We start from the raw sequence: 27,077 nt of genomic DNA on the forward strand, positions 1-27,077 counted from the left end.
CTGTCAGGGTTACTCTAGCCCCGATTCTGCCTCCTTATGCACCTCGCTTCATGCTAGGGTGTTAGTTCCTCCCAGCTCCTAGGAGCCCCTGCCCACAGCAGCAGCAAGGGGGTTGGTGGATTTGGTTGAGGTCAGAGCGCTTAGCAGGCTGGAACCCCAGCTCCCCAGATGCTGAACAGGGAAGGAAGTGGGGGTTGGAGGGGGTGCGGGTGTGACCAGGATTGCTGGACACCTCAAATGCAAAAAGGGCTGCTCAAGGAGACATTTGTGTGCAAGATGTTTCATGTTGGTGAGAGACTCCGGCCTTCCAGCCCTGGAGACAATCTGTCTGCAGCGGGGCATCTCTCCTCTCCCAGGCCCCTGCCCCTTCACTGCAACCTTATCTGCTTCCCTGCCCCCTGCTTGAAGAATGGTCGAGTGGTCAAAGCAAAAGGATGAGAACCAGGCATTCTGGAATCTGCTCCCGGCTCTAGAAGGTCTCTGCTCTAGTGGTTAATGGGGATGGGGAGACCAGGACTTCTGGGTTCTATTCCCAGCACTGCCACTGACTTGCTGGGTGACCTTGAGCAAGTCACTTTCCCTCGTGCCTCACTTTCCCTTCCTGTAAAATGGGGCTAATGTTACAATCCTGCAAAGCAGTGGGCGGTGAGGCTCCATTCGTAATGAGATTCCCCAAGAGAGCTGGGGACACACCAAGGTACTCTCATTATTGCACTTTGGGGAGAGCTGCCATTGGAATGAAGGGTGCCTGGATCCCTTCTTGGCATCCCGGCAGAGATTGCCAGCTGCGTCACTGCAGGAGCACACCCCTAGCTCGTAGAATGGGAGAGAACGTGCAACAGCTACTCCTCACCTCTGCATCAGGCCTGGGTTTCCAACTCATTCCAGAGCACACACCTTAGCTGCATCTGCACTGCAATAAATTAATAACAATCCCTAGTTCTGATCTACAGCTTTTCATCAGCGGCTCTCAAAGCACTTTACTAAGGAGGTCGGTATCATTATCTCCATTTTACAGAGGGGGAAACTGAGGCACAGAAAGGCAAAGTGACTTGCCCAACATCACCCAGTAGCAGAGCTAGGAATAAAACGCTGGTCTCCCAAGTCCCTGTCCAGTTCTTTATCCGCTAGACCACATGGCTCTGAAGAGAAACCAAGTTGCCTTTTAATCATTTTTTTGGGGGGGAGGGGGGAAGAGAGGAGTCAGTGGGACAATCACATCATTGCCATTGTTCCCTTTACGCAAGTACCTGCTTGTCCAAGAAAGGCACTGATGCTTCGAACTCCTACCTTGAATCTAGGCTGCACTGTGGTTTCTTAACAGGCTCAGACCCAACAAGCGCTGGGATTTGAAACAAGTTTTAGCAAGAACTCCTTTGAACAGGGTTCCTGATTATCTGGCTTCTGACTGGGTCTTAGAAAATGCAAAATGAGATGTTTAATACAATGCAGAACTGTATTGCAGTTGGCTACTCTCCTGCGAGCAATCATTAATCATCATTAAGTAATCCAGGTCTGAACTGAAGCCATCACATAGGCTGACAGTTCCACACTCATCACTTGTCCTGTTCATTCAGGAGCACCACACAAGTGAAGGAAGCCAGAGCACGGGACCAGGAGACTTGGTTCTATTCTTAGCTCTGACTCATGACCTTGAGTAAATCACACCTCCTCTGTACCTCAGTTTCCCCATCTACAAAAGGTGATAATGATACTGGCCTTCTCTACAAAGCAGGAAGATCTGATGAGAAGCCAGTTATTATTATATCAGTGATCCCTATCTTCTAACTTTCCATACCTCCCCTGGTAAGGTATGGAAAGGGTGGGATAACCAACACCTGTACCCAACGGACCCCCCAACTGTTACCCCCACCAATGAGCGTGGTGTGGAACTGGCCATTTGTACCCTCTCTCCAGGAAGAGGCAGAGCTCAGATGTCTTGTGGGTGGCGTGCTGCCTTCCTTCCAGTGGTTTGCTAGGGTGGCCCTGAAGGATCACTCCGCTTTAACCCCTCAATTCCTGAGTCGATTCCGGCAGAGGATGAAGCCGGTGGTAGCCGAGAGCAGGTGGAACAGCTGGAGAGCCGGGGGAGACAGGGGCAGGAGGCAGGGGGGTAGCAGAGCAGGCTGAGGGAGGCCTGGGAAGCTTTGATCTCCCAGCTACTTCTGGTGTGACCCTGGAGTCGCACCCTGGCGGTAAAGAATTAATAGATGATCTGGGTGCAGGAACTCTCCCCGAGTCCAAACACTGTGCAGGGGGATGGGTAAGTCCAGCGTGCAGCCAGCCTCTCTGGTGGCCCGTGCAGTGATGGTTGATAAGGCTGGATGAGCCGAGGCCCCCCAAAGGCACTTCAAATGCTGTATGCTCAGGGCTACTGAAATGCAGCCACCTCTGGGGAGGGGGGTGACAGCGGATAGTAACAGAGAAAGGGAGGGACACTTGGGCAAACCTCTGCTCTTAGGGATGCTGTCCTGCCTCATTGATTAGCATCCCTCCATCTTTTGCCTTCATGGGCTCTGGATATTATCCATCCCTCCCCCCCGCCAAGTCCCATAAAATTAACTGGAGCCCTTTATAAACAGCAGCCTTTTGGGTCCTTCCACAGGGGAAGGAGATTTGCATACATCACGCTGGTTTGCATGGGATGGGAGACAGATGGGAACATGCAACCCTGGGGTGGGTACATAGTCCTGGGTGGAACCTGCACATGGAGTGGGTGATCTGCTTGCAGCAGGAGGAATAGGGGAGGTGTTGGAGCTGGAAGTGGGAACTGCAGCAAAAGGAGGATTCCTGGGCCGAGGGATCCCTTAGTCTGGAAGAGGAAGGGGGAGGAGGAAGAGCCAGGGGGATGTCGATGGTATGGGACATGCAGGAGTTGGAGCTGAGGGGTCCCTGGGCTGGGAGACGTGGGGGGGGAGAGCTGGGGGGGTCCCTGGGCTGGGAGACACGGAGCGGGGCAGAACTGGGGGAGGGGTCCCTCGAAGAGACTGAGAGATGAAGGGAGAAGAGCTGGGGGTGGGGGTCCCTGGTTGGAAGACGCAGGGGGGTAGAGCTGGGGGTGGGGGTCCCTGGGCTGGGAGACGCGGGGGGAAGAGAGCTGGGGGTGGGGGTCCCTGGGCTGGGAGACGCGGGGGGGGGAGGAGAGCTGGGGGTGGGGGTCCCTCGAAAGGACTGAGAGACGAAGGGGGAAGAGCTGGGGGTGGGGGTCCCTGGTTGGAAGACGCAGGGGGGGCGAGCTGGGGGTGGGGGTCCCTGGCTGGGAGACGCAGGGGGGGCGAGCTGGGGGTGGGGGTCCCTGGCTGGGAGACGCAGGGGGGGCGAGCTGGGGGTGGGGGTCCCTGGCTGGGAGACGCAGGGGGGGAGGAGAGCTGGGGGGGGTCCCTGGGCTGGGAGACGCGGGGGGGCAGAGCTAGGGGGTTCCCTCGAAAGGACTGAGAGATGAAGGGGGAAGAGCTGGGGGTGGGCGTCCCTGGTTGGAAGACGCAGGGGCGGAAGGAGAGCTGGGGGGGTCCCTGGAAGGGACTGAGAGATGAAGGGGGAGGAGCCGCGGGGGGTACCTGGGCGGGGAGGGGGAGGAGCCTGCGTCCTAGGCCGGAACCCACCGCAACCTCCCGGTTGCTATATTGTTGCCATTTCCAGCCTCTTTCGAATGTTGTGAATGAAAGCTCAGCGGCCACACCCACCTTCCCCATATATGGGCACAGCCTCCCGGTCCCGCGCTCCCTGATTGGTGAACCACTCGCCCTGATTGACGGCTCTCCCCAGACTTCCCACGTGGGGGAGGGGGCCCAGCCACTGATTGACAGAGAGGTCAGCCATTGGCAAGCGGGGACTGCCTCCCGGCGGCCAATGGGGGTCGGGCAGGGGGCGGGGAAGCCGGGGATCAAGCAGCCGTCGAGCTCATTGTTGTGGAGCGTCTTAAAGGGGCCGCATCGCGGGGCCGGCCTGGAGGCAGCGGCGGGGGATCTGCGCAGCGAGAGCGGCCCGGGCCCGAGGAGACCCTCCCCCGGCCCCCCAGGGCGGGACCCGCCGAGCTCCGGACCCGGCGGGCGGGGCCCCGGCGAGGCGCCCGGGCGAGCCCGGGGATCGAGCCCGAGCGCTGGGCCGCGGGGAGCCCGAGCCCGCCCGAGCCCATGGAGCACCCGGCCGCCAAGCGGCGCTGCGGCCCCCCCGGGGGCGGGGGGCGGCCCGAGGGGCCCGGACTCGGGGACGCCGCGGAGGGCGGCGGCGGCGGCCGGCCCGAGACGCTGCTGGATCTCAGCGCCAAGCGGGTGGCGGAGACGTGGGCCTTCGAGCAGGTGAGGGGGGCCAACCCCGGCGGGGATCCCCGGCCCTCCTGGGGGGGAGCCCCGGGGGTGCCCCCCCCGTGTCAGCCCTTCTGGGGGGGAGCCCCGGGGGTGTCCCCCTGTCGGCTCTTCTGGGGGTACCCTCGTGTCTGCCCATTTTTCTATCCGTTATCCCCCCATCACCCACCCACACTTCTGCCTTCAGCTCCCCCCCTCCGGGTTCTGAGGGCTGCCCCTATAACCCCACTGGGGCATTTCCCCCAATCTCTTCCCTTGGGGTGGCCCCACCTCATCCTCTTCCCCAGCCCCCGGTCCCTTTTGAGAACCCCCCCACCGCCCCTGTGGGATGCTCCTACAGCAGGTGTCGGCAACCCACCTTCTGACCTTCTCGCCCCCCACGGCCTCTGAGCCAGGATCAGGCCCCGCACCCCACCGGCTGAGCGGCCTCTTGCCGCCCACTCCTCCTCCCCTGCCCCGTGGCAGGTGCCTGCCTGCGGGCAGGGTGACACTGGCTGGGGTCAGAGGAAGTGGTTACTCACGCCCGGGCCAGACCAGCCCTCTGTAAATTGCTGGGTGGCTCTTTGACCTCCTTTTGGGGTGACGGGCCCGGCTCAGCCCCCTCCTCCGGGTTCCCCAGCTTGGCTGCCCCAGCGGGGAGCACTGGTGGGGAGGAGGTGTTCAGTTATTGGGGAGGATGGAAGCTGAGCAAAGGGGAATTTCAGGGGTTGTCTCCGGGACTGGAGGCAATGAGCCAGGAGGCCCCTGCCCGCCCTAGATTCCTGCCTTCAAGCTGGGTACCAGGGAAATCTGTGCTGAGAGCTGGCGGGCACCCTCCTCATTGCTTGGGACTTCAAAAACTAGTCCGGGCAAAACCCCGGAGACGTGACCCCCGGAGGGAGCCTTGACAAACAGCTGTGCAGCAGGGTGGGGAGCAGACTTGTCTCCCCATCTCCCTGCTTATCTGTATGTGGGCCTGACTCCCCCCACCCTCCAAACCAGTATTTAAACCCCCCTGTCCCCCGAGAATCCAGGCTGCTGGGACGATCCTCTCCCAGGGAAGGGATTTGGTTTCAAGTCAGGCTGGGAAACTTGTCAGACGGGAGTCTCCTGTCATGACACCCCTCCCCGAGAGGAATGAACCCTTCCCCGCTAGCCCCCACCACCAGAGCATGCTGAGTCTTTGTGCTCTGGAACAGGTGAGAGAGGTGGCTTTAGAAAGGGCAGCTTCCTTCCATCCAAGGATCAGCCCCAGAGACGCAGTTGGCAGGGGGCTGATAGGACCAGTTAAAAATGCAGGCTGCTCAGCCCTCAGCTGTGTTCTTGGTTTTACTCTTCTGCGCGAGATGGGCTGAGCTGAGGGCCGGGTGTAAAGACCCACAAGGGTGTGAGATTTTGCCCTGCTGAGAATTGGTCCCTCTGACCCTTAGGTCATCCGTTCTTGACCTAGCTGTCATGTCGTGCCCTTCCCCATTGCTGGATGCAGGGCTGGGGGTGGCCCCTGGCTGGTTGCGGAGGTAGAGAGAGATCCTGGTGTCAGAGAATATCAGCACTGGGACATCCCTGGACAGGAGCAATCCTCTAGTGGCAGACGGTGCCCTAGTCATTTTTTTGATTCCAAGGGTCCAGCTGCAAATGAAGAGTCCACACCTGACTGCGAGATCCTAAATGCGCCTCTTGCCCCGGACCATGGGGGCCCACCCAGCTTGGGGTCTGCGTGCTGAGGGAGAGGAAGGTGCTTCGTGCACGAGCTGAGAGCTGGGGTCAATTCCTTGTTCTGCCACAGACGCCCATTGCCGGGAGCAAGTCCCATTGTTGCTCCATGCCTCAGTTTCCCCTCTGTCCCTTGGGGGTGATAGCTCTGCCCTGTCTCACAGGGGAGGTGTGAGGATAAATACAGTAAAGATTGCTAGGCCCTCATGTACAATAGACTCTCTTCTCCCCCCCCCCACCCCTTCTCCAGGGTATATTTCACACCTCGCGTATCCGTGCTGGTGTCTAATGAATCTGTCGGGGCTCTTGTCTGTTGGCCAGGCAGCTCCCCAGTTCTGTAAAGTGGTTTATTTTTAAGTTGCAAGCACTTTCTTGTTCAAGTCTCTGCTTCTTAACACTGGCTGGCTCCTTGTTTGCAGGGCTGCTTAGCTGAATCCAGCCCCCCCGCTGCCCCCCCCCCCGCCCAGTCACTGATCCTCCGCTTTGAGGGGGTTGACAGAGGAAAACATGCAAACCAGGGCGGCCTGTTTTTTTCTGTGGTGAAACTGACAGTGGCTTTTTTCTTTTTCTCTTTGCTCTGAGCCCCTGCGTCATGGAGACCTAAATCTGCCCTTTTAGAACATTGTCTGTCATTAGTTTCTGACCCCCTGACATTTCCTTGGTAGGGGGGGAATAGACCGTGGGTGTCCTTGAAAATAACACACTATGGGGCTTTAGTGTAATGCAGTAGCCCTGCCTTCCAGTTAACGGACGGAGGGCTGGTCGCAAGGAGCCCTGATCCTGCACCCCTCTCTGGGGGGATCTCCCAGGAGCTTTGCCTGATGAAGGCAACAGGCCCACCATGAGAAATGAGCTCATCACGGGGGCAGGGTGTTGAGTCTAGGGGCTTGCGAACGTGCTGGACCCAGCCTCCCCTGTGTGACCTCAGGCAAGTTGCTGCCCCTCTCTGCGGTTCTGTTTTCCTCCTCTGTGAAGTGTGGGGGGGCGGGCATGATCCTTCCCTTGTGTCTCTGTTCCATGGTGTGGGGCGGGCCTTCGGCCTGGGGCTGTGCAGCGCCGGGTGCGGTGGGGCACTGGCGTCAGCCCAGCCATGAGAACAATGGTCAGGTTTGAAAATCTCACCGAGGGGAAACTGATGGTTCGTTGCTGTTTTATTCCCTCGCCTGGTGTCTCTCTGGGGCCTGGGTTCGTGTCATGGTCCTTGCTCCCCACACGCCTTGGCTCCGTTCCCCTTTGAGTCTTCCAAGCCAGCAGAGCCCCGGTGGCTGTTTTAGCCAGCGGCCGCTGGGTCGGACTTTTAGTGATGGAGAGCATTACACAGGATCTATGAGTCTTCCCCTGCTCTAGCCACTAGATCCCGCTTCCCTCCTGCCATGCTTAGGGGAGAACGCTTCAGAGATCCCCCACATGCCCCTCGCTCCGGAGGGGTCTGTGCTCGGGGGTGTGTGTGTGTGTCTAGAAACAGCGGCTGATCTGCCTCCCTGCTCCACCAAACCGGCTTCCGGGGGCGGGGGGGGGGGGGGGAGGGCATCTCTTCAGCCTTGGCTCCCAGGTGCAGGCTCATCCTAGCCAGCGGCCAGGGATGGCCCAGTGACTGGAGCATCCCTGCTACTCCGGTGGCACTTGGAAGATGTTGGCCTATAAGTTTCCACCGGCCTTTGTGCGCCCAGGTGAGGAAGAGCTAGTCGCTGGCTGAGCCCAGGTGGGTGGCTGATGCCGTGTCCCTTCCTCCCCTGCCCCCGTGTCCTGCAGGTGGAGGAACGATTCTCCCGCGTCCCGGAGCCTGTGCAGAAGCGCATCGTGTTCTGGTCCTTCCCACGCAGCGAGCGTGAGATCTGCATGTACTCGTCCCTCGGCTGCCACCCCCCGGAAGGCGAGCGCGACTCCCGGGTGCCCTTCAACCGCGGCCTGCACCTGCTGCAATCTGGGGCTGTCGACCGGGTGCTGCAAGTGGGTGAGTGTCGCCCGCTGGGGGCTTGGGAGCAGGGCAGGGTGGGGGCCGGGGCAGAGGGCAGTTGGGGCTGGCAAAAGCTGCTGCATAGGTAGATCCTCACTGGGAGGGCATCTGCAGGGAGCCCCTACGCTTGCCCTGCCACTCGGTCCCTCTGCTGAGCCTGCCCCAGAGAGAGGGATTGGCACAGGATTGGGACCCAAGTTCCACTGCCGGCTCTGCCATGGACTTCTTGGGCAAGTCACTGCGTCTCTCTGGGCCTCAGTTTCCCCAGATCTAAAACAGGGTCTGATCCTTCCTCTGTCTTCTCTATTTAGCTGTCGCTCTGTGTCCGTGCAGCCCCTGCTAGCTGGAGGGGGAGGATCTGTGTGGTGCCAGGCATGAGGGGGTCTGGATCATGGTTGGGGGCACACCTGTGCGGCATCTGGCATGACAGGGGGCCCCATGTGGCACCCAGAACCACAGGGACCCCCATGTCGGGGGTGTCTGTGCAGCACCCATCCCAGGCCCCTAATTGTGATCAAGGATTGTGCATGCCCGTGTGCAGCGCCTGGTACGACAGAGACCCCAATCGGTCGGGGACGGGGGAGGAACGGGGACTCCAGGGACTGGTCGCTGCTGGGGTTTGTGACATGGACGATTGCTGCCCTAAGGACCAGGCGAAGTCTCAGCTGCTGAGATGGGACGGGCCCACACCCTGGGATCCAGTCCTTTAACCCGGCCAGTATTGCTCGCTCGGTCCCGTTCCCCAGGGGCTCGGTCCCGTTCCCCAGGGGCTCGGTCCCGTTCCCCAGGGGCTCGGTCCCGTCCGGCTTGAAACATCCCAAGCCCTTTGCCGTCCCAACACTAGCACCTTCAGATCGGCACCGGCCAGGTCCCTGGGAGAAGCCCCATGTCCTGGCCTCATCTGCCCTGCTGCGGACCGGCCACTCCCTGTCTCTAGTGTGGCATCAGGTTGTCTTCCTGGGCCTGTGAACGGCAGGCTGCTTAGCCCAAAACACATGCTTTGCCTTTGTCTGAGTTCTCTCCCCATCCGACTCTGTCCCACCCCACAAGGGCTGTTCCAGGCCCTTCAGGAGAAACTGTAGGCAGCTGGGGGGGGGTGCCTGTGTGTCTGCACTAGCAACTCCTCAACCAACTTCCAGGGCTTCCCGTCCCCTTCTCATTTCGGCAACAAAAGTCTGTTTGTCTTTTTCAAATGTGGTTCCATTTGGGGCTGGTGTGGTGTGAAATCTGGTTCTTCTCCCCCACCTTGGTGGAAAGTCTGATCCCCTTCACCCCAGTGGGGAAAATCACTCCAAATGTTTCCCCTTGCCCCGGGGGAAATTGTCTGGGAATAAACTCTCAGAACTGGGTGAGGGCACCCGCAGCATGGCTTTGCTTTGTGTGTATTGAGAATCAGATGCTCCTGTGGGATTTTTCCGGGGGTGGGTTTGAAATTTGCTCCTCACTGAATCTCAGAGGGTCTGAAAGTGCTCAACAGAGTCCCATTGTTGTAGAAGTGGATGCCCTCTGGGGCTCCTGCAGTGAGAGACCCCACGGACATAAGGCTCTCTGTCTTGCGCTGACGTCTGCTAGCAGCTCCGGCCGCGTCTCTCTGGGGGATTGCGTGCCACGAGGCTGCAAGCTTTCGCCCCCACGCTTGTTGTCCTCAGTAGTAACTCCAGGGAGCGAGGACACAGCAGCATCTCCAACACCCAGCTTTGCAAATTCTGCTCCCAGGAAGGTGTTGGGTCTGGCACCTGCGTGGCTATTTCACGCCAGCAATCCTCTGTTGGGGAAAGGCCCAGGCAGACCTGGGAATTAAGGCCTTGTGAGCCTGTACGTGCAGCTGCGTGGAAGGAATCAGCTCCTAATACTGCTTTGTATTAGGACCCAATTGTGTGTCCAGCATCCCTGAGCTACTAATGGAAAGGCCAATTTATTTGGTCAGTGTTGTACACGTGGGAATGCAGTGTGGAAGGTGCTGAATGGGGTGGCAGTGTGACCTCGTGGCTAGAGCACTGGACCAGGACGCAGGAGTTCTGGGTTCTGTTCCCAGCTCTGCCATTGGCCTGCTGCATAACAATGGGCAAGTCAGGTCCTGTCTCTGTGCCTCAGTTTCCCCATATGTAAAATGGGGCTAATAATTCCGACCTTGTTCGTGAAGTGCTTTGCGACATGGCACTGAGAGTTGCTAAGCTGGGGGTTTGCTGTTCACACGCTGTAGAAACACAGGCCAATGCAGCCACCTTGGCAGAGGACCCATTTCCAGTCCCCCGGTTGCGATTTTGAGTGTAGACCGGTCCTAGCCATGTCTCTGGGCTGTGCTCCAGCCCAGGTCTGCCCAGGGACACTTAGAGATGGGGCCTGCCTGTGTGCTATTACAGAGCTGTGTCTGGAAAGCCATGTGGAGCCAGTTACTTGCATGCAGCTGGACCTGCAGGGCCGCATGGCCTTGATTCCCAGCTCTTCTGACCTGCCCGTGCCTGCATTCAAGACAGGATTGCTGATGTGAAATAGCCAGGTGGGTGCCGGACCCAGCACCTTTCCCGCTAGCGGAATTGGCAGAGCTGGGGCCGGCTCCATCCTGCCTGTCTAAGACGCTGCTGTGTCCTCGTAATGCAGTTACTGCTGGGGCCAGTGGGGTGGCTTAAGCTCATGTGTTCTTGGTGTAAAAGATCAGGGCCAGAAAGCGTCACCCAGGTCTGTTAGCGGATGTCTGAGCTGAAAAGCGTTTGGCTGTGGGGACTCTGTCTTGCAGCACCAGATCAAGGGGACGTTGGTGAAATGAAAAGGTATCTTCTTCAAACTGCTCAAAGGAAAGGCTTTGTCTGACCATTGCGTTAGCCTGCGGAACCCACGGCCACTGGATGGCCTCGGGGCTGAGAATTTAGCAAGGGTCCGAGGGATTGGATGTTTTACATGGTTAACAACGACAGACGCAGTTAGTGCTAGCAGCCATCTAGGAAGGGATGGATGACTTCTTTCTTCAGAGCCGAAGCCAAGCTCTGACTGTTGTGTACACTACAGCCTAAGCCTGGGGTCTGACTCTCGGCACTGGGCCCAGCACACCTCAGTCTGACTCTGGTCAGGCACCAGACCTGGGTCCTGGGACCCTGCTGTGGGGGGTCTCAGCCCAAGTCCTGCTGTGACTCCGGTCCAAGCCCTGTCGTTTCGCAGTGTGGACGCAGGGCGAGGTGCAGATCCAAGGCAGAAGATCGGCACAGAGTGGAGCGTCAGCACGGCTGTGACGCCCGGGTCCAGCCGTTGTAAACCCAGGCTTGCGCTGCAGTGTGGAATCGGCGTCCCTGAGCCTGGGTCCTCCAGCTTAGTGGGCGGTGGAGACACGCCCTTGGGGAGACCTCATGCAGGGGGTGGGGTATCCCTCGGGGGCTGCTGCGGGGTTGGTGCACTGTCCCCGGAAGCACAGGGAGGCGTGGAGCTGGGTCTCCGCTCCGGGCAGGCAGTCCCCGTGCCCCTCTCGTTCCAGCGCCGAAGGGCTGAGCAGCAACGTTGACGAGTTTGAAATCAGCTGCCTCGAGATCCTGGCCCTTTGCCGCCTGAGCAGGCTGGCGACGCCCTGGGGAGCGCAGGGTCCCAGGCCAGACGTCCTGGTGCCTGCCCTCCTGCGTGGTTCCTCGTGCCGCTCGGTTAGAAACCCGCCCGCTCTCGGGCCAGAAAGGGCCAGGGCTGGCACAGCTGCCGGGCCAGGGCTGGCACAGCTGCCGGGCCCCTCGGGCGCTTGTCCCCGGGGCGATAAACGCAGGTCTGGTTTGGGGTGGCACCGGGCGCTCGTGGAAGTGCGAAGGTGGCTATGGAGCAAAGGGGTGAGCGGCTCCCCCCGGGGCTGGGAGGGGAAAGGTGGCCGATTTCCGAGGGGGGCTGTGGGCAGGAGCGCCGGGTTGTGTGTGCAGGGGTGGGGATGGAGGATAGCCTCAGTCGGCTGCTTGTCCCCAGCCCCTCTGCCCCAGAGCTCCCGTGGGTGCTGGGGATCTCTGGGCGTGCTGTCCCGGAGTGGGGGGGAGCAGCCCCCGGATGCTCACCTCGTGCGAGTGGAGTGGGCGGGACCCACGGGGTGAAAACCAGGACTCAGCTTGTCCCACTTCCCTGCTCCAAGTCGGAGGCAGGGCAGCTTCGAGTGCGACTGGAGCCGAGATGCGACTCCCACTGCTGATTTGATGCAGTGTCTGGAGTAGAACCAGAGGCAGCTTGGCCCAGGCACCAAGCTGGGAGGCAGGACGCCGCGGTTCTTTTCCTGGCTCTGCCATATGAGCTTGGGCACATCCCTGCCCCGCGCCTCAGTTTCCCTAATAGTGCTTGCTGAAATCAGCCTGGTTGTAGCTCAGTTTGGCTGGCCCCTACGGCCAGGACTGTGTATTTATAACCCCCTTTGTGCTCTCCTCCTCCCCGAGATCTCCGAGCAAGGGCCGTGGCTTTTACAGGGTTTGTAACACAAATCCAGTGTCCCGGGTCACAGGCTCTGGGGGAGTGAGACATTTAATGGAGTTTCCGTATTCAGGCTGGAAGCTTCTCGGGTCTGTTTGTGTATTTCGCCTCTAAGGACCCCACAATCTAAATCTCACCTGCCCCTGAGATGCAGCCACTTCTGGGGCGGCGCCCAGCAGCGCTGCTCAACAGGTCAGGATGGGGGGGGGGGGTCATACTCAAACAGCACTAGAGTGGACACCGCAGTGCAGCTGCCTGTCCGAATCCGTCCCAAACGGAGCTGGGGTTCACGCTGCCCTCGTCGAGGAAGGAGCTTTATTAACGGGTGCTTGCTGGTGGAGCTGAGGACCAGTGAGGGATTGTTGAACAGCTCTAGAAAGTTTAGCATTTATTTATGTAATGGCAATGGTTAGAGGACCTTGGCCAAGCTGCAGCTGCCTCTGGGGTGGAATGCAGGGGCTGTTTGTACAGGGAGTCCTCACCCAGCACTGAAATGCAGCCACCGCTGGGGCAGGGTGCAGCAGCTGCAGGGCTGTTTGTACAGGGAGTCCTCACCCAGCACTGAAATGCAGCCACTGCTGGGGCAGGGTGCAGCAGCTGCAGGGCTGTTTGTACAGGGATTCCTCACCCAGCACTGAAATGCAGCCACCACTTTGGGGGGGGGGGGGGCAGCAGCTGTGTACAAGCCACACCCTTGTTTAAGACCGGAAGTGAAGAATCCTGCATTCGAGTGAAGGTTATAAGCTTGTTCCCCACTGTGGATTTTGGTTCTCTGTCCCAGTGCTAGGGATCCCTTGGGTTCTGGGTGCTGCAACTCCCGCCCCCCGCCCCCCAACGCCTTAGAGCTCTCTTAGTGAGAGACGGTCCCTGCCCCACAGAGCTCACGCTCTGGGTAGAGGATTATTATCCCCGTATTGTAGATTGGGGGGTGGGGTGGAAACTGAGGCACAGATTGCCAGTGACTTGCTGGACAACACCCAGAGTCTGGCAGAGCTGGGAACTGAGTATGGATCTCCCCGAGCCCATGCCCGTCCTTCCAAGCCGGCCGCGCGGGACCCCAGCCCAGGTCTTTGGGTGGTGTCTCCCTTTCTCCATGGGAAGTCGGGGGGCGGGGTGAAGTGCCTGGATTTCTCTCTGGCCTTGGGGGTGACGGGGCCCCTCTGGGTCGTGGGGACTCCAGCTGGGCTGAAGCACTGTGCCCGGGCGGTAACTCTCTGTTTTACTCCCTGCAGTCTCAGTCAGGGGAGGGTGGCCTGGGGCCTGCTGTGTCTCTGACCCCGTCCGGGCAGGCCCCAGCTGCAGCGCGGCCCCGTTCCCGGCACCCACAGTCTCTTCCTCTTTCTATTTCTAGCCCCTCCCGCGTTTGCCGCTGGCTCCGGTCCAGCCTGCGGCGTGCGGTGACGTGAGCCGGCAGCCACGGGTTCCACCCCGAGCTGTGCCACCGTGAGTCACCGCCTGGCCCCGGGCCAGTCTCGGTCAGACGTCAGCACCTGCCACCCATGCTGGGCTGTGACGCAGCCGGGGGCGGGGCGCTGCTGGCGGACTGGTTCCATCAGGGTGTCTGTGTCCCCACCTCCCCAATACCCGTCTCACCCGTGTGATTCACCCCGGTGCTGGGTGTGTGCCAGGCAGGCTGGCCTCCCCTGCCCCTTCCTCCGGGCAAGCCGGCTCTCATCAGCCCAGCCTCCCGGGGATTCACCTGCAAACGCCTGCTCCTTCCGGCCGGGGGGAGGGGCTGCAGGTGACCCGGGGGCGGGGGGAGGAGGGCTTTTAATGCCTTGAAACTCCGAAAGGGCTCCTGCCAAAAGTGGAAACCAGTACTACGGAGGAGCACAAAAGAACAGCCCAGGCCGGTGGGGACAAACGGAGAATGGCTAAGGCACAAAACGAGTTGCCCCCGGCGGGGGACACAAGCCGCAATACCAAGCAATTCCTTAAATGTGACAGGAGCAAGAGAAAGGGGAAGGGAAGAGCCGGGCCACTACTCAGCGGGGCCGCAGAGCTCATAACTGACGACCTCACGAGGGCTGAGGTGTTTAATGCCTGATTTGCTTCAGTCATCACCTCAGCGGTTAATGGCGACCGGGTCCTCGGCACCGGTGATACTAACAGGAAGGGGGAAGAACCGGTGCTAGGAGACGGAGATGAGTTAGCTGCACGCATGGCGGCAGGCCCGGCGAACTCGCCCTAGGTACTGATGGAGCTGGCCACAGCAAGCTCAGACCCGTCCGCAATCGTCTTGGAGAACTCCTGGGGGACGGGGGAGGGCCCAGAGGACCAGAGCCGGGCAACCGTGTTTTTAAGAAGGGGAAGGAAGAGGCCTGGGAGCTATAGACCAGTCAGCCTGACCCTGGTACTGGACAGACCGTACCAAGCCAACCCAATGTCCTCGTTCGACCGCGTTCCTGGCCTGGGGGGCGTGGGCAGTAGACGTGATGTAGCTTGATTTTAGGCAGGCTTTTGATGCAGTCCCACATGGCGCTCTCATGAGCGGACTAGGGGTGCGTGGTCTAGATGGAATTACGATAAGGTGGGTGCTTGAATGACTGTACTCTGAATAGTTACCCGGGTTTGCCCTCCAACGCGGAGGACAGATCCGGTGGGGTCCTGCAGGGCTGAGCCCTGGGTCTGGCACCGTTTGCTGTGTTCGTTAATGACTCGGATGATGGAGGGGATGCAGGTGGCTCCGAGCTGCAAGGGGCTGGCCCCGCTTTGGAGGCAGGATTAGAATTCAGGACAACCGCGACAGGTCAGAGAATTGGTCTGAAATCTGCAAGAGAAGCGCAAAGTCCCGCGCGGAGGAAGGGAAATGCAAAGGCCCAGCTACAGGCCGGGGACCGGGCCATCACTAGGGGTGTGCGGGGCCTGGGACGTAGGCGCACTGTTTCTAATCTGCCAGGGGTTGCTCCCTGCCCCTCCCCCAGGCTCTGCCTGGGCCCCGCCCCCAATCAACCCCTTCCCCCCAAGGCCCTGCCCCTGCCCCGGCTCTTCCCCCAAGTGCTCTGAGCCCTCACTCCTGTCCCCTCCCTGCGGCAGGAAACAGCTGATCTGTGGGAGGCGCTGGGCAGGGCCTGCTGGTGGGGGAGGATCTGGTAGGGGGGCTCCTCTTCGCGCCCCCCCCCCCCCCCCGCCCGTCTGCCGCTCGCCTCACCTTCCCGCCCGCCTCCTCACGGTTTTATAGAAGCCCAGGGCCCCCCAGAGCATGGGGCCCAGGGCAGTCGTCCCACTTCGCCGAACTCAAGGGATGGCTCTGAAGGGGGAATAAGTGGCTTGGCCGCAATGCTGCCGAAAGGGGCCTGGGGTGACCATGGGTCACAAATTGAACATGGGCTGACAATGGGATGCGGTCGTACAGAAGTGAGGTGCAGAGGCAGGCGGGGGGTGTCAGGCCTGGGAGGTCGGTGCTGGGCTCCGCTCGGTGCTGGGAAGGCCTCGGCCGGCTCCGGGGGCCGCGGTGGAGGGAAGACGCGGGGAAGTCGGGGAGAGTCCGGAGGCAAGTGTTGGCCTGCGAGGATAGGGGATAACGTCGGGCACGGGGGAATTGCCGGTGTGGATTTGTCATGTGCCCTGGCGCTCCTGGCCTCCTGCAGGCTGGAAACTTGGTCAGCCAGAGGACAGGGCTGGGGCATCGTGGCTGGGACAGGGCTGGGGCATCGTGGCTGCTGGAGGCAGGACAAGAAGCCCTGGGCTTCCTCTGCAGCAGGGCAGATTTTGGCTGGATATTAGGGGAACCGTCTAACTCTCGGGGCAGGGCAGCTCCGGTCTGGGTGTCCGCGGTGGGCTGTAGGATCCCGGACACTGGAGTGTTTAAGAGGTGGTCGAGGTTTTCTTGGCCCTGCCTCGGCGCAGGGGGCTGGAGGTGGTGACCTCGCGAGGCACCTTCCCGACTGACCTGGTGATTCTGTGACCGAGAAGCTGAGGGGGAAGCCTGGGGCCAACTCCCTGGCAGCGGGATCTGGACTCTGACAGCACCTGAAGGCCCCAATCTCCGCTGGGGTCTCTGTTGGGCCAAGCGCTGCACAGATTCCCCACGCCTGCTCCACCGCCCAGGATCAGGGCCCCCTGTTGGGCCAGGTCCTGCGCAGGCTCTGACCGAGATCAGGGGCCCCATTGCGCCGGGTGCTGCCCAGACCCACGGGGAGAGATGGTCCCTCCCCCAGAGAGCTCCCAGGCTCCATAGGCAGTGGGCAGGAGGGGTCTCGTGGTTAGAGCAGGGGGCTGGGAGCCAGGACTCCTGGGCTCTACCCCAGCTCTCAGAGGGGAGCGGGGACTAGTGGCTGGAGCAGGGGGGCCGCCTCCCCCTCCCCGCAGCAACCCTGTCCCCTCCCATCCCCAGGCTTCCACCTGAGTGGGAATGTCACGGAGCCGGCCGGCCCCAGCGAGCCGGAGCGGAGCTTCCACGTCTCCATCAGCTTTGACCGGTGCAAGATCACGTCGGTGAGCTGCGCCTGCGGCAGCCGGGACATCTTCTACTGCGCCCACGTGGTGGCGCTTTCGCTCTGCCGCATCCGCAACGCCCGGCAGGTGGAACTGCGTCTGCCCATCTCCGAGACCCTCTCCCAGATGAACCGCGACCAGCTGCAGAAGTTCGTGCAGTACCTGATCAGCGCCCACCACACCGAGGTGCTGCCCACCGCCCAGCGGCTGGCCGACGAGATCCTCCTGCTGGGCTCCGAGATCAACCGCGTGCACGGTACGGGGGGCGCCGCCCATTGGCTACGGAGTGGGGGGACCCGTGGGGGGGGTCGCTCTCGGCCCTGGGATCCGCCTCCCATTGGCTACGGAGTGGGGGGACCCGTGGGGGGGGTCGCTCTCGGCCCTGGGATCCGCCTCCCATTGGCTACGGAGTGGGGGGACCCGTGGGGGGGGTCGCTCTCGGCCCTGGGGTCCGCCTCCCATTGGCTACGGAGTGGGGGGACCCGTGGGGGGGGGGGGTCGCTCTCGGCCCTGGGGTCCGCCGCCCATTGGCTACGGAGTGGGGGGACCCGTGGGGGGGGGGGTCGCTCTCGGCCCTGGGGTCCGCCTCCCATTGGCTACGGAGTGGGGGGACCCGTGGGGGGGGGGTCGCTCTCGGCCCTGGGGTCCGCCTCCCATTGGCTACGGAGTGGGGGGACCCGTGGGGGGGGGGTCGCTCTCGGCCCTGGGGTCCGCCTCCCATTGGCTACGGAGTGGGGGGACCCGTGGGGGGGGGTCGCTCTCGGCCCTGGGGTCCGCCTCCCATTGGCTACGGAGTGGGGGGACCCGTGGGGGGGGGGGTCGCTCTCGGCCCTGGGGTCCGCCTCCCATTGGCTACGGAGTGGGGGGACCCGTGGGGGGGGTCGCTCTCGGCCCTGGGGTCCGCCTCCCATTGGCTACGGAGTGGGGGGACCCGTGGGTGGCTGGAATCTGGGATCTGCCTCCTGACTGGGAGCAGAGCAGGGGCCTCTGTCGCTCCCTCCCCCACCCGGTGCCCAAGAAGGGAGGTGGAGTCCCGGGGGCGGGGGTGGGGTTCTGCCCTGCTGACTCTGTCTCCCACCCCCGTTCCCCCCCGCCAGGCGCCCCAGACCCCACGGCTGGCGCCGGCATCGAGGACGCCAATTGCTGGCACCTGGACGAGGAGCAGATCCAGGAGCAGGTCAGGCAGCTCCTGTCCAACGGCGGCTACTACGGGGCCAGCAAGCAGCTGCAGTCCATGTTCAACAAGGTAACTCCTGCCCCCGCCAAGGGCTCCCCAGCCTCAGCAGGGCCACAACCGCCCTGCCCCCTGGCCTGGCCTGTGTCCCCTCCCTCCCCCCTCCACGTTGGGGTCCCGTCCCCCCCCATGGCTTCCCCCAGAACAGGGCTCCCTGCTGATCACTCCTGCCCCCATGCCATGTCCCACCTCAGCCCCTTGGCTGGAGCTGGCTCAGGCCCCTCTTCCTGGGGGGCGGGAGGGGGGGCGTGTTGCTGCCTGCCCCCTTTTGCCCTGCAGTGCGGGGGTCTCTGCTGGAGCTGGGGGGGAGCAACCCTGGGCTGGAGGCCTCCTGGGCTCCCCGCACCATCTGCCTTGGGCTGCAGCGGTCGCCAGCCCCCCCTGAGTCGCACCCCCCCACCCCCCAGGTGCGTGAGATGCTGCGGATGCGGGACTCCAACGGCGCCCGCATGCTGATCCTGATGACGGAGCAGTTCCTGGAGGACCCGCGCCTGGCCCTGTGGAGGCAGCAGGGAGCCGGCATGACGGACAAGTGCCGGCAGCTGTGGGACGAGCTGGGTAAAGGAGGGAGCCTCTTAGACTAGCACCTCCCAGGCTAATCTGCCGGTGCCCCTCGCTCCCGACCCGCAGCCCCCGCTGTCCCAGCCCTGGGCCCCCCACCTCTGCCGGTGCCCCTCGCTCCCGACGCGCAGCCCCCTGCTGTCCCAGCCCTGGGCCCCCCACCTCTGCCGGTGCCCCTCGCTCCTGACCCGCAGCCCCCTGCTGTCCCAGCCCTGGGCCCCCCACCTCTGCCGGTGCCCCTCGCTCCCGACCCGCAGCCCCCTGCTGTCCCAGCCCTGGGCCCCCCACCTCTGCCGGTGCCCCTCGCTCCCGACCCGCAGCCCCCTGCTGTCCCAGCCCTGGGCCCCCCACCTCTGCCGGTGCCCCTCGCTCCCGACGCGCAGCCCCCGCTGTCCCAGGCCTGGGCCCCCCACCTCTGCCGGTGCCCCTCGCTCCCGACCCGCAGCCCCCTGCTGTCCCAGCCCTGGGCCCCCCACCTCTGCCGGTGCCCCTCGCTCCCGACCCGCAGCCCCTGCAGCCTGGGTGAACTTTTGGTTTGCTGGCGCCTGCATCACCCTGTTCTCCCCGCTGCAGGGGCCCTGTGGGTATGTGTGGTCCTGAACCCCCATTGCAAGCCGGAGGAGCGTGCCCTGTGGCTGGCACTGCTGAAGAAGTGGAACAAGCTGGATGTCTGCCCCTTGGAGGAGGGCAACTATTCCTTCGATGTGCCTGGAGCCACCGTGGCCCTGCAGCCCCCCTCGGTCCCCAGTGCAGGTACTGGGGGGGGGGACAGAATGGGGGCCCCAGGGAGGGGACAGGAGTGGGAACTCGGAGCAGAGACAGGGCATCCCGCCGGGAGGGGGGCACGCTGGAGGGACCCTTGGGCAGGGATGGATGGAGCTGGGAGCAGTTCCCCATTCCCTGGACCCCAAGGCAGCGTGGGGAGTGTTTGCTCCCCATGGCTCAGATCTTGGCGCTCCCTACAGGGGAAAGGCCCTGAGCCCCATTCCCCCTGCCTCGCCAGGCAGCCAGGCCCCTGCCCTGGGGCTGGATGGGAGCTGGTGCCCCCCAGAGGGGCCAGGCCCTGGGTCTTGCTGCCCTGCCCTGAGTCCGGCTTTTCCCCGGCAGCGGCCGCCCGCCAGACCGTCTTCGGCCGCGCCATCAAGGCCGGGGAGCTGCGCTGGGGCGACTGCCACCTGCAGAAGATCCTCAGCAGCGAGGGCTACGGCCTGGGCATGAAGACGGGAGGCGACAAGCTCTGCTTCGACCCCCAGGGCCGCCCGCTCTGGCTGGGCGACCCCTTCCCCACAGCCTGCGCCCGCGTGGACGCCCTGCGCTCCCACGGCTACCCCCGAGAGGCCCTGCGCCTGGCCACCGCCCTCGGCACCACCATGCACCTCCAACGGCACCACCAGCTGGAGAGCTACGAGCAGCAGAAGAAAGGTGGGGGGGGTCCTGGGGGGCAGGATGCCTAGGTTCTATTCCCAGTCCTGGGGCGGGGGAGGGGACGGTCTAGTGGGTGGAGCCAGCTGGAAGCCAGGACGCCTGGGTTGCTCGCTCTGCTCACGGAAGTGGGAGGTGGACCTGCCAGCGCCAGCTGGGGGGCTCCCTGACTCAGGTGTGGAGGAGCAGGGGGCTCTGGGCCGGGAGGGGCCCCCGTGCAGCGAGCGTGGCCAGTCTCAGCTGGCGGGGAGCGGGGGGAGAGCCAGTGTCTCACGGGCCCTCCCCACCCCCCCCGCAGAGATATTGCAGAAGGGCAGCACGTCCATCACCAACCTGGAGGGCTGGGTGGGCCACCCCCTGGACCCCATCGGCTGCCTGTGTCGGACCCTCCTGGAGCCCTGCCGCACGGACCACGAGGGGCTGTCGCTCTATCCAGGTACGGGGGGGGGGTGTACCACGCTCTGTGGCCGGGGGGTGGGTCGCAAGCAGAGATCCCGTCGACCCCCCTCCCTCCCCCTTCGGCAATGGGGACCGGTGGGGCGGGGGCAGTGCTGGAACAGACTGGGGTGGGGGGGGGGTTGGCATCGGTGTCTGTACTTCCGGCTCAGTCCAGGGCTCCCCCGTCTCCTCCCGCATGGGGGAGGGGGGCACGCCGGCCGTGGCTGATGCCCCCCCCCGTCTCCTCCCGCACGGGGGAGGGGGGGCACGCCGGCCGTGGCTGACGCTCCCGCACGGGGGAGGCAGGGCACGCCGGCCGTGGCTGACGCCCCCCCCCCCCCCGTCTCCTCCCGCACGGGGGAGGCGGGGCACGCCGGCCGTGGCTGACGCCCCCCCCCCCCCGTCTCCTCCCGCACGGGGGAGGCGGGGCACGCCGGCCGTGGCTGACGCCCCCCCCCCCGTCTCCTCCCGCACGGGGGAGGCGGGGCACGCCGGCCGTGGCTGACGCCCCCCCCCCCCCCTTGGCAGACGTGGCGGCGGAGGGGAAGAAGAAGGTGCTGTACCAGCATGTGCCCATCCCCTGCAGCCCCGGCTCGGGCACGTCGTACCTGACGCTGGCGCTGGAGATGGCGGTGGCGGGGCTGGGGCAGCAGCGGGCCCTGCCCGAGGGGCTCCACGCCCAGGACAAGGTGGTGCGGAGCGAGGAGCAGCTCATCGCCCTGCTGGACGAGATGGAGCTGGACGAGAGGCTGGTGCAGGTTCTGCGCAAGCAGGCCGCGCTGCTCCTGGCAGGTACCGGGCTGCGTCCCCCCGGGCGGGCTTCCCTCCCTGCTCCGGGGTGGGGGCCCAGCTGGGCTCTGGGGTTCCGGTGGGGTGGGGGGAGGGCGCCCGGCCCGGCCAGCCCCTCACCCTGGCGTCTGTTCCCTGCCAGGCGGCCCGTTCAGCGGCTTCGGGGAGGTGGTGTTCCGGGAGAGCGTGCCCATGCACACCTTCGCTCGCTACCTCTTCGCCGCCCTGCTGCCCCACGACGCCGACCTGGCCTATCGCCTGGCCCTGAGAGCCATGAGGTATGTGCCCACCCACCGGCCCCGGCTACCTCACCCCCCACCCTGCCGCGCAGCCTGGGTACCCCTAGCCGCTTCCCCCCCCCCCATGTCACCCAGCTGTGCCAGGGGGGCACAGGGATACCTGGTGAGGCTGCATGGGGAGGGGCCGATCCACACCCCTACCCCCCTACCCCCCGCCAACTGCCATGGAACGAGCTGCTCCCATGGGGGATGTGGGGGGGCGATATCCAGTGTATCTCCCCTCCTGTCGCCTTTGGGACCAGGGAGGGGCTGGGACTCCTGGGTTCTCTCCCTGGCTCTGGGAGGGGCGTGGGGTCTAGTGGTTAGAGCTGGGGGGCGGCGGCTGGGAGCCAGGACTCCTGGTTCTTTTGCTGGCTATCCTGCTGAGCCCGGGGTTGGGGATGCTGGGACCTGCCCTGACCAGCCCCCTTTTCCCATCCACAGGCTCCCCGTGCTGGAGACGGTGATGCCGGCCGGGGACATCCTGCACCAGAACCCGCTGGACTCCATGATGGCCAATCGCTTCCCCCGCTGGTTCATCCTGGGCCACCTGGAGACGCGCCAGTGCGAGCTGGCATCGGCCATGCTCACCGCAGCCAAAGGTGAAGCCAGACACTGAAGCACGGGCCTGGGAGCCAGGACTCCTGGGTTCCGTCCCCAGCTCTGGGAGGGGAGTGGGGCCCTGTGGTTAGAGGGGGGCTGGGAGCCAGGACTCCTGGGTTCTGTCCAAGCGCTGGGAAGGGAGTGGGCTCTAATCATTACAGTGCAGAGGGGTAGAGTTGGGCACTAGGTCTCCTGAGATCTACTCCCTCCTCTGCCACTGACTGAGTGCCCAAGTCAAGTCCCTCACACGGCCCCATGCTGATCCCATGGGAGGACGAGGGGACCACAGAGCCCTAAGCTTCTGTGATAGACACTTGTTCCTCTGGGCCAGGCAGGGCCCCCGGATCCCCTTCACATGGGAAAGGACGCAAGATCTCAGCCTGGGGCCGGATCAGAGCCGGTGCCCCCTAGAGGGGACAGGCCCTGTGTCCCATTCCCCACCCCCCTGAGCCAGCCAGTCCCCACCCTGGGGCCAGATCAGAGCCAGCGCCCCCTGGAGGGGGAAGTCTTTGTAGCCCCTTCCTGAGGCTCAGAAGCTGGGCCCCTGTGATCGCTGGGAGCTGTGGGCATCAGCCCCACTGGGAGCCAGCCCCAAGGGGGCTCGAGTCGTCGTCCCCCCTCCCCGTTCCTAGCCCTGCAGCTTGCAGATCTTTTCCCCCTGGGTGTCCCAGCCACCCCTGGGGCTAATCCCTGCCCCCCATCCCTGGTCTAGGAGACCCCAAGTGGCTACACACGGTCCTGGGGTCCATCCAGCAGAACATCCACTCCCCCGCCCTCCTGTTCAAACTGGCCCAGGATGCCTGTAAGACTGCAACACCGGCCAGCGCCCCGCCAGACTCCACGCTGCTCAACATCTCCCTGGAGCTCGGCCTGCAGGTATGTGGGGCGGAGGGGGGTGGGGGGACGGCTGCTTCCTGACGGGAGGAGTGCGAAGATCTTGACAGACCCTGTTGCTATGGTCGCTTGCCCAGCACTGACATGCAGCCACCTCTGGGGTGGGGCGCAGCAGCTGCTTAACAGCACACAGTGGGAAGGGGGTGGCATCTAGTGGTTAGAGTAGGGGTGGGCTAGGAGTCAGGACACCTGGGTTCTACTCCCAGCTCTACCACAGTTTTACTGTGAGACCTTGGGCCAGTCCCTTCCCCTGATGTGCCCCAGTTTCCCATTGTGCCATGACCCCACCCCATGTGCCCTCAGCCCCTCTGGTGAAAGGCTCTGTAAGAGCTATAATCCGAGCGCACGGCAACTGTAGATGGGTTTCCCGCCGTGGAGGCTCTGTCTTGTTGGGGCCGTGCCCCGGCCACTCTCATGAGCTGTGTCGTCCCCCACCCCACAGGTGATGCGGATGACTCTGAACACCATGACCTGGCGCCGGAGAGAGATGGTGCGCTGGCTGGTGAGCTGTGCCACCGAGATCGGTGAGTGGGTGAGCTGGGGGGGGGGGGCATGGATACCCCACGAATGGCCCTCTGCCCAACTGACCCCCACCCCTCTGACATGGCACCTGGTGTTCCCGGCAACCCAGCATGGATGGAAGCCAGGACTCCTGGGTTCTCATCCCAGCCCTGGCAGCAGAGTGGGGTCTAGGGGTGAGACCAGGTGAGGGGTAGGGTCCCTGGACTCCTGGGTTCTCATCCCAGCTGGAGTTGGGCAAGTTGCAGTCTCTTTTGATGGGGACGATCCCTGCCCGCTGCAGCGTTCGCAGGCTGGGTGGGGGAATTGAGGCCTGTGACCTGAGCTGACCCCTCCCCTGGGCTCTCGCAGGCTGGGCGGGCGGGTGGAGACCCGTGAGCTGCACTGAGCCCGCCCCTGCCCCCCCAGGTGTGCAGGCTCTGATGAACATCATGCAGAATTGGTACAGCCTCTTCACCCCCATCGAAGCCACCACCATCGTGGCCGTGACGGGCACCACCCCGGCCACCCTGCTGCGCCTCAACCTGGCCTTCGGGCAGCGGGACGAGCTGTGGGCCCGGGCCCGGGCCGTGGCCCTGCAGTGTGCCATGAAGGACCCTCAGAACTGCTCGCTGCCTGCCCTGACCCTGTGCGAGAAGGACCACGCTGCCTTCGAGGCCGCCTACCAGATCGTGCTGGACTCGGCTGCCACGGCGGGCATGGGCCACTCCCACCTCTTCACCGTGGCCCGGTACATGGAGCACCGGGGGCTCCCCCTCCGTGCCTACAAACTGGCCACCCTGGCCTTCTCCCACCTCAGCATCGCCTTCAACCAGGACACGCACCCGGCCGTCAACGACGTGCTCTGGGCCTGCTCGCTCAGCCACTCGCTGGGCAAGAGCCAGCTCTCGGCCATCGTGCCCCTCATCATCCAGAGCGTGCAGTGCGCCCCCATGCTCTCCGACATCCTGCGTCGCTGGAGCCTGCCCCCGCCCGGCCTGGCCGCCCTCTCGGGCCGCCGCCACGCCGCCAAGCCCCCCGCCGCCCCCGGCCTGGACAAAGCCCCCCTGTGCCAGCTGCTGGAGGCGGCCATCGCCGCCTACGTCAGCACCACCCACTCCCGCCTCACCCACATCAGCCCCCGCCACTACAGCGAGTTCATCGAGTTCCTGTGCAAGGCCCGCGAGACCTTCCTGCTTGCCCCCGACGGGCACCTGCAGTTCGGCCAGTTCCTCGACAACCTCAAGCAGACCTACAAGGGCAAGAAGAAACTCATGCTCCTGGTGCGGGAGCGATTTGGCTAGGGGGTGGGGCCACAGGCTGATCCCTCCCCCTTGGGGGGGCCACAGGCTGATCCTCCCCCTGCCTTGGGAAAGGAGTGGCTCAGGTGGGGGGGGTCTATGGATTCAGCTGGAGAACCCCCACATTGCTGCCCCCTGAGGGTGACAGTTGGTTTGACATAGGGCCCCCCTATCATTCAGTTCAGGGGAGCCCTTAGCCAGGGGCCCCATCTGAACGGGGGTCCCTAGGCCAGGACCTGGTCAATGGGGGGGACTCTATACCCATTTGAAGGACCCCGTTTCTCTCCAGTGTTCAATTTATATTGGGGGGGGCGGACTCATGGTGGGGTTGTAGGAGTCGCAGATTTCAGTATTACCGCTGGACGGCTGTGGCTACCAGCCGTCTGTCTTGAAGGATCATCTGTGAGAGCCGAGCGGGGGGTCGGAGCTGGGCAGAAGCGGCTGGGGGTGGGGGCCGGCCTGGGTGTGATGCACAGAATGGGGGGTGGCTGGGGCCCTGGAGCTGGGCTCGGCAGCTGCTGCGAGACGCGTGCAATTTCAGCCAGCACCTGGGCGGCACTGCTGGTTTCCTGCCACTTTTGAGCCAGGTGGGGGATCCGTAATCCTTGGAAATCAGCCCTGTCTCCTCCCCAGCTCTCCCTCCGTCCGCACATTTTTGTCCATAAATTCCCCCTCTGGAATTTGAACCCGTGACAGCAGAAGACCACACCTGCCCCGCCCACTCCCCCCAGCAGTGAAGTGGGGGGAAGCAGGGCAGGGGCCACGCCAATAGCGGATTTGTTTCCCCTGCTGGCGTCTTGCAAGTGCGAGGAGCCGAAGCTGTAACCCCGGGGAGGGGCCAGGCCCTCAGCTCCTTTAGCCCCACCTGTTCCCAGCCTTTTGAAGGGCTAAATGACCCCTTGCGAGGTGGCCCCGGTTGCTGTCTCTGAGGGGGGATGGACCAGCCCAGCAGGAGCCAGGAAGCCAGAGGGGACCTGGGTTTTCCTGCAGTGCCCCTCCCCGTGGTATCTGAGCGGGTCAGATCTGGCTCTGTGGCGAGAAGGGAGCCGGCCCAGTCGTCGTCCAGAGCTGGGAGAGGCCAGGGGAGACCAAGCTGCAGGGCCCGTTTGCCCTTGGTTCTAGCCTGGCCGTTCCCGCCCTACCTCCCAAAAATGTCTCCAGGAACCAGTGGCTCCGGCCCTGGGCCCAGCACCTGCAACCTCCGAGCTCTTGGGCTGCCTCTTGCCCAGCATGGGGCACCCGGCCGAGGGGGACAATCGCCCGCCTGCCAGCCTGGTGGATTTCCTGCAGTTCTTCAGTTCCTTTCCAGCTGGGGGGGCAGTTCTTTCCAGTTGAATATTTAGGGACCAACACCCCCCCTGTTATCTCTGGTCCTGTCTGTCCCCTGTTCTCTTCCCCCCCCCCCATTTCTGCTCCAACCCCGGGGGGAAGGAAGATGTAGATGAATCCAGGACCCAGCTCTGAGGGGGTGGTAAGCTAAATCGATCCCAGTAAAGAAGGGGGGAGCCCTGATCCAGCTTGTATTGCGCCCCTGTGTGGCTGGGGGTGCGATCGGTTCTGCAGACACCCCCAAGTGAAGGAGTCCTAATCTGGTCTCTCCCAGCACAAGGCTCCGGGCAGGGGGCCGAATGCTTTCCTGGTTCGTAGCTCATACCTCAAACCCTCCCCCTGCTTCAGGCCAGAACAAGACTCCTAGGAGGGTTTTTTGTTTCTTTTTGTACCCTGGTGGGGGGGGGGGTAACTTCTCAGTGTCCACCAGGGGGTGCCCTCCCCCCTCTCCAAAATTCCATTTTCCTCTGGCTAAATTCTACTCAGGAAAGACCCGCACGGGCACGTTACAGACTCGATTATTGTGAAGATGAGATAATTAAAAAAAATTAATATATATGAAGAGAGGGTCTGAAGTGACTGGGGGGCGGGGGGCTGTTTGACTTTAATACTCCATGTCCCTTAATAGCCGAGGAGGAGCAGCCGATCCTATTCTATATTGCACAGCTCTGGGGAGGAGCCCTCCTGATCTGGTTTGTTACTTACCGGTCATTGTGGGTTTGTTTGTTGGTTTGTTTGTTTCCTTGCCTATATTACAACAACAACAAAAAACATGTAATTTTGTAATTTTTTTCTATTTATTGAATTGTTTATTGTATTGTATTTTTTGTAAAAGTTTTAACATTTAAAAAAACCGACTTTTTTGGTTTCTTCTTGGTGCCAGCGGTGGGGGCGGCTGAGTCTGTTCGGGGCATCGCC

The 27,077-nt window shown here is 63.1% G+C and overlaps 1 protein-coding gene across 1 annotated transcript; it reads left to right on the top strand.

Annotated features, from left to right (window-relative positions):
• The first annotated feature begins 4,133 nt into the window (after positions 1-4,133).
• Positions 4,134-26,912, top strand: ZSWIM4 (zinc finger SWIM-type containing 4). The gene is made up of 14 exons (XM_077838772.1): positions 4,134-4,298; positions 7,749-7,950; positions 16,712-17,068; positions 17,910-18,058; positions 18,454-18,604; positions 19,181-19,360; positions 19,715-20,029; positions 20,328-20,465; positions 20,996-21,259; positions 21,399-21,534; positions 21,979-22,136; positions 22,850-23,013; positions 23,474-23,555; positions 23,959-26,912. The coding sequence occupies exons 1-14, from the start codon at positions 4,134-4,136 to the stop codon at positions 24,831-24,833; spliced, it is 3,336 nt and encodes a 1,111-aa protein (XP_077694898.1). The 3' UTR covers positions 24,834-26,912.
• The last annotated feature ends 165 nt before the right edge of the window (positions 26,913-27,077 follow it).

The sequence above is a fragment of the Eretmochelys imbricata genome, chromosome 20 (assembly GCF_965152235.1).
Source record: "Eretmochelys imbricata isolate rEreImb1 chromosome 20, rEreImb1.hap1, whole genome shotgun sequence".
NCBI classification, from domain to species: Eukaryota; Metazoa; Chordata; order Testudines; family Cheloniidae; genus Eretmochelys; species Eretmochelys imbricata.

What these genes read in the sequence shown, in the direction of transcription:
- ZSWIM4 (XM_077838772.1), top strand. Translation starts at nt 4,134, where the DNA reads ATGGAGCACCCGGCCGCCAAGCGGCGCTGCGGCCCCCCCGGGGGCGGG. An exon ending in TGCAGTCCATGTTCAACAAG is followed by an intron (nt 18,059 to 18,453) that starts GTAACTCCTGCC and finishes CCCACCCCCCAG; the next exon opens with GTGCGTGAGATGCTGCGGAT. An exon ending in GGGGCTGTCGCTCTATCCAG is followed by an intron (nt 20,466 to 20,995) that starts GTACGGGGGGGG and finishes CCCCCTTGGCAG; the next exon opens with ACGTGGCGGCGGAGGGGAAG.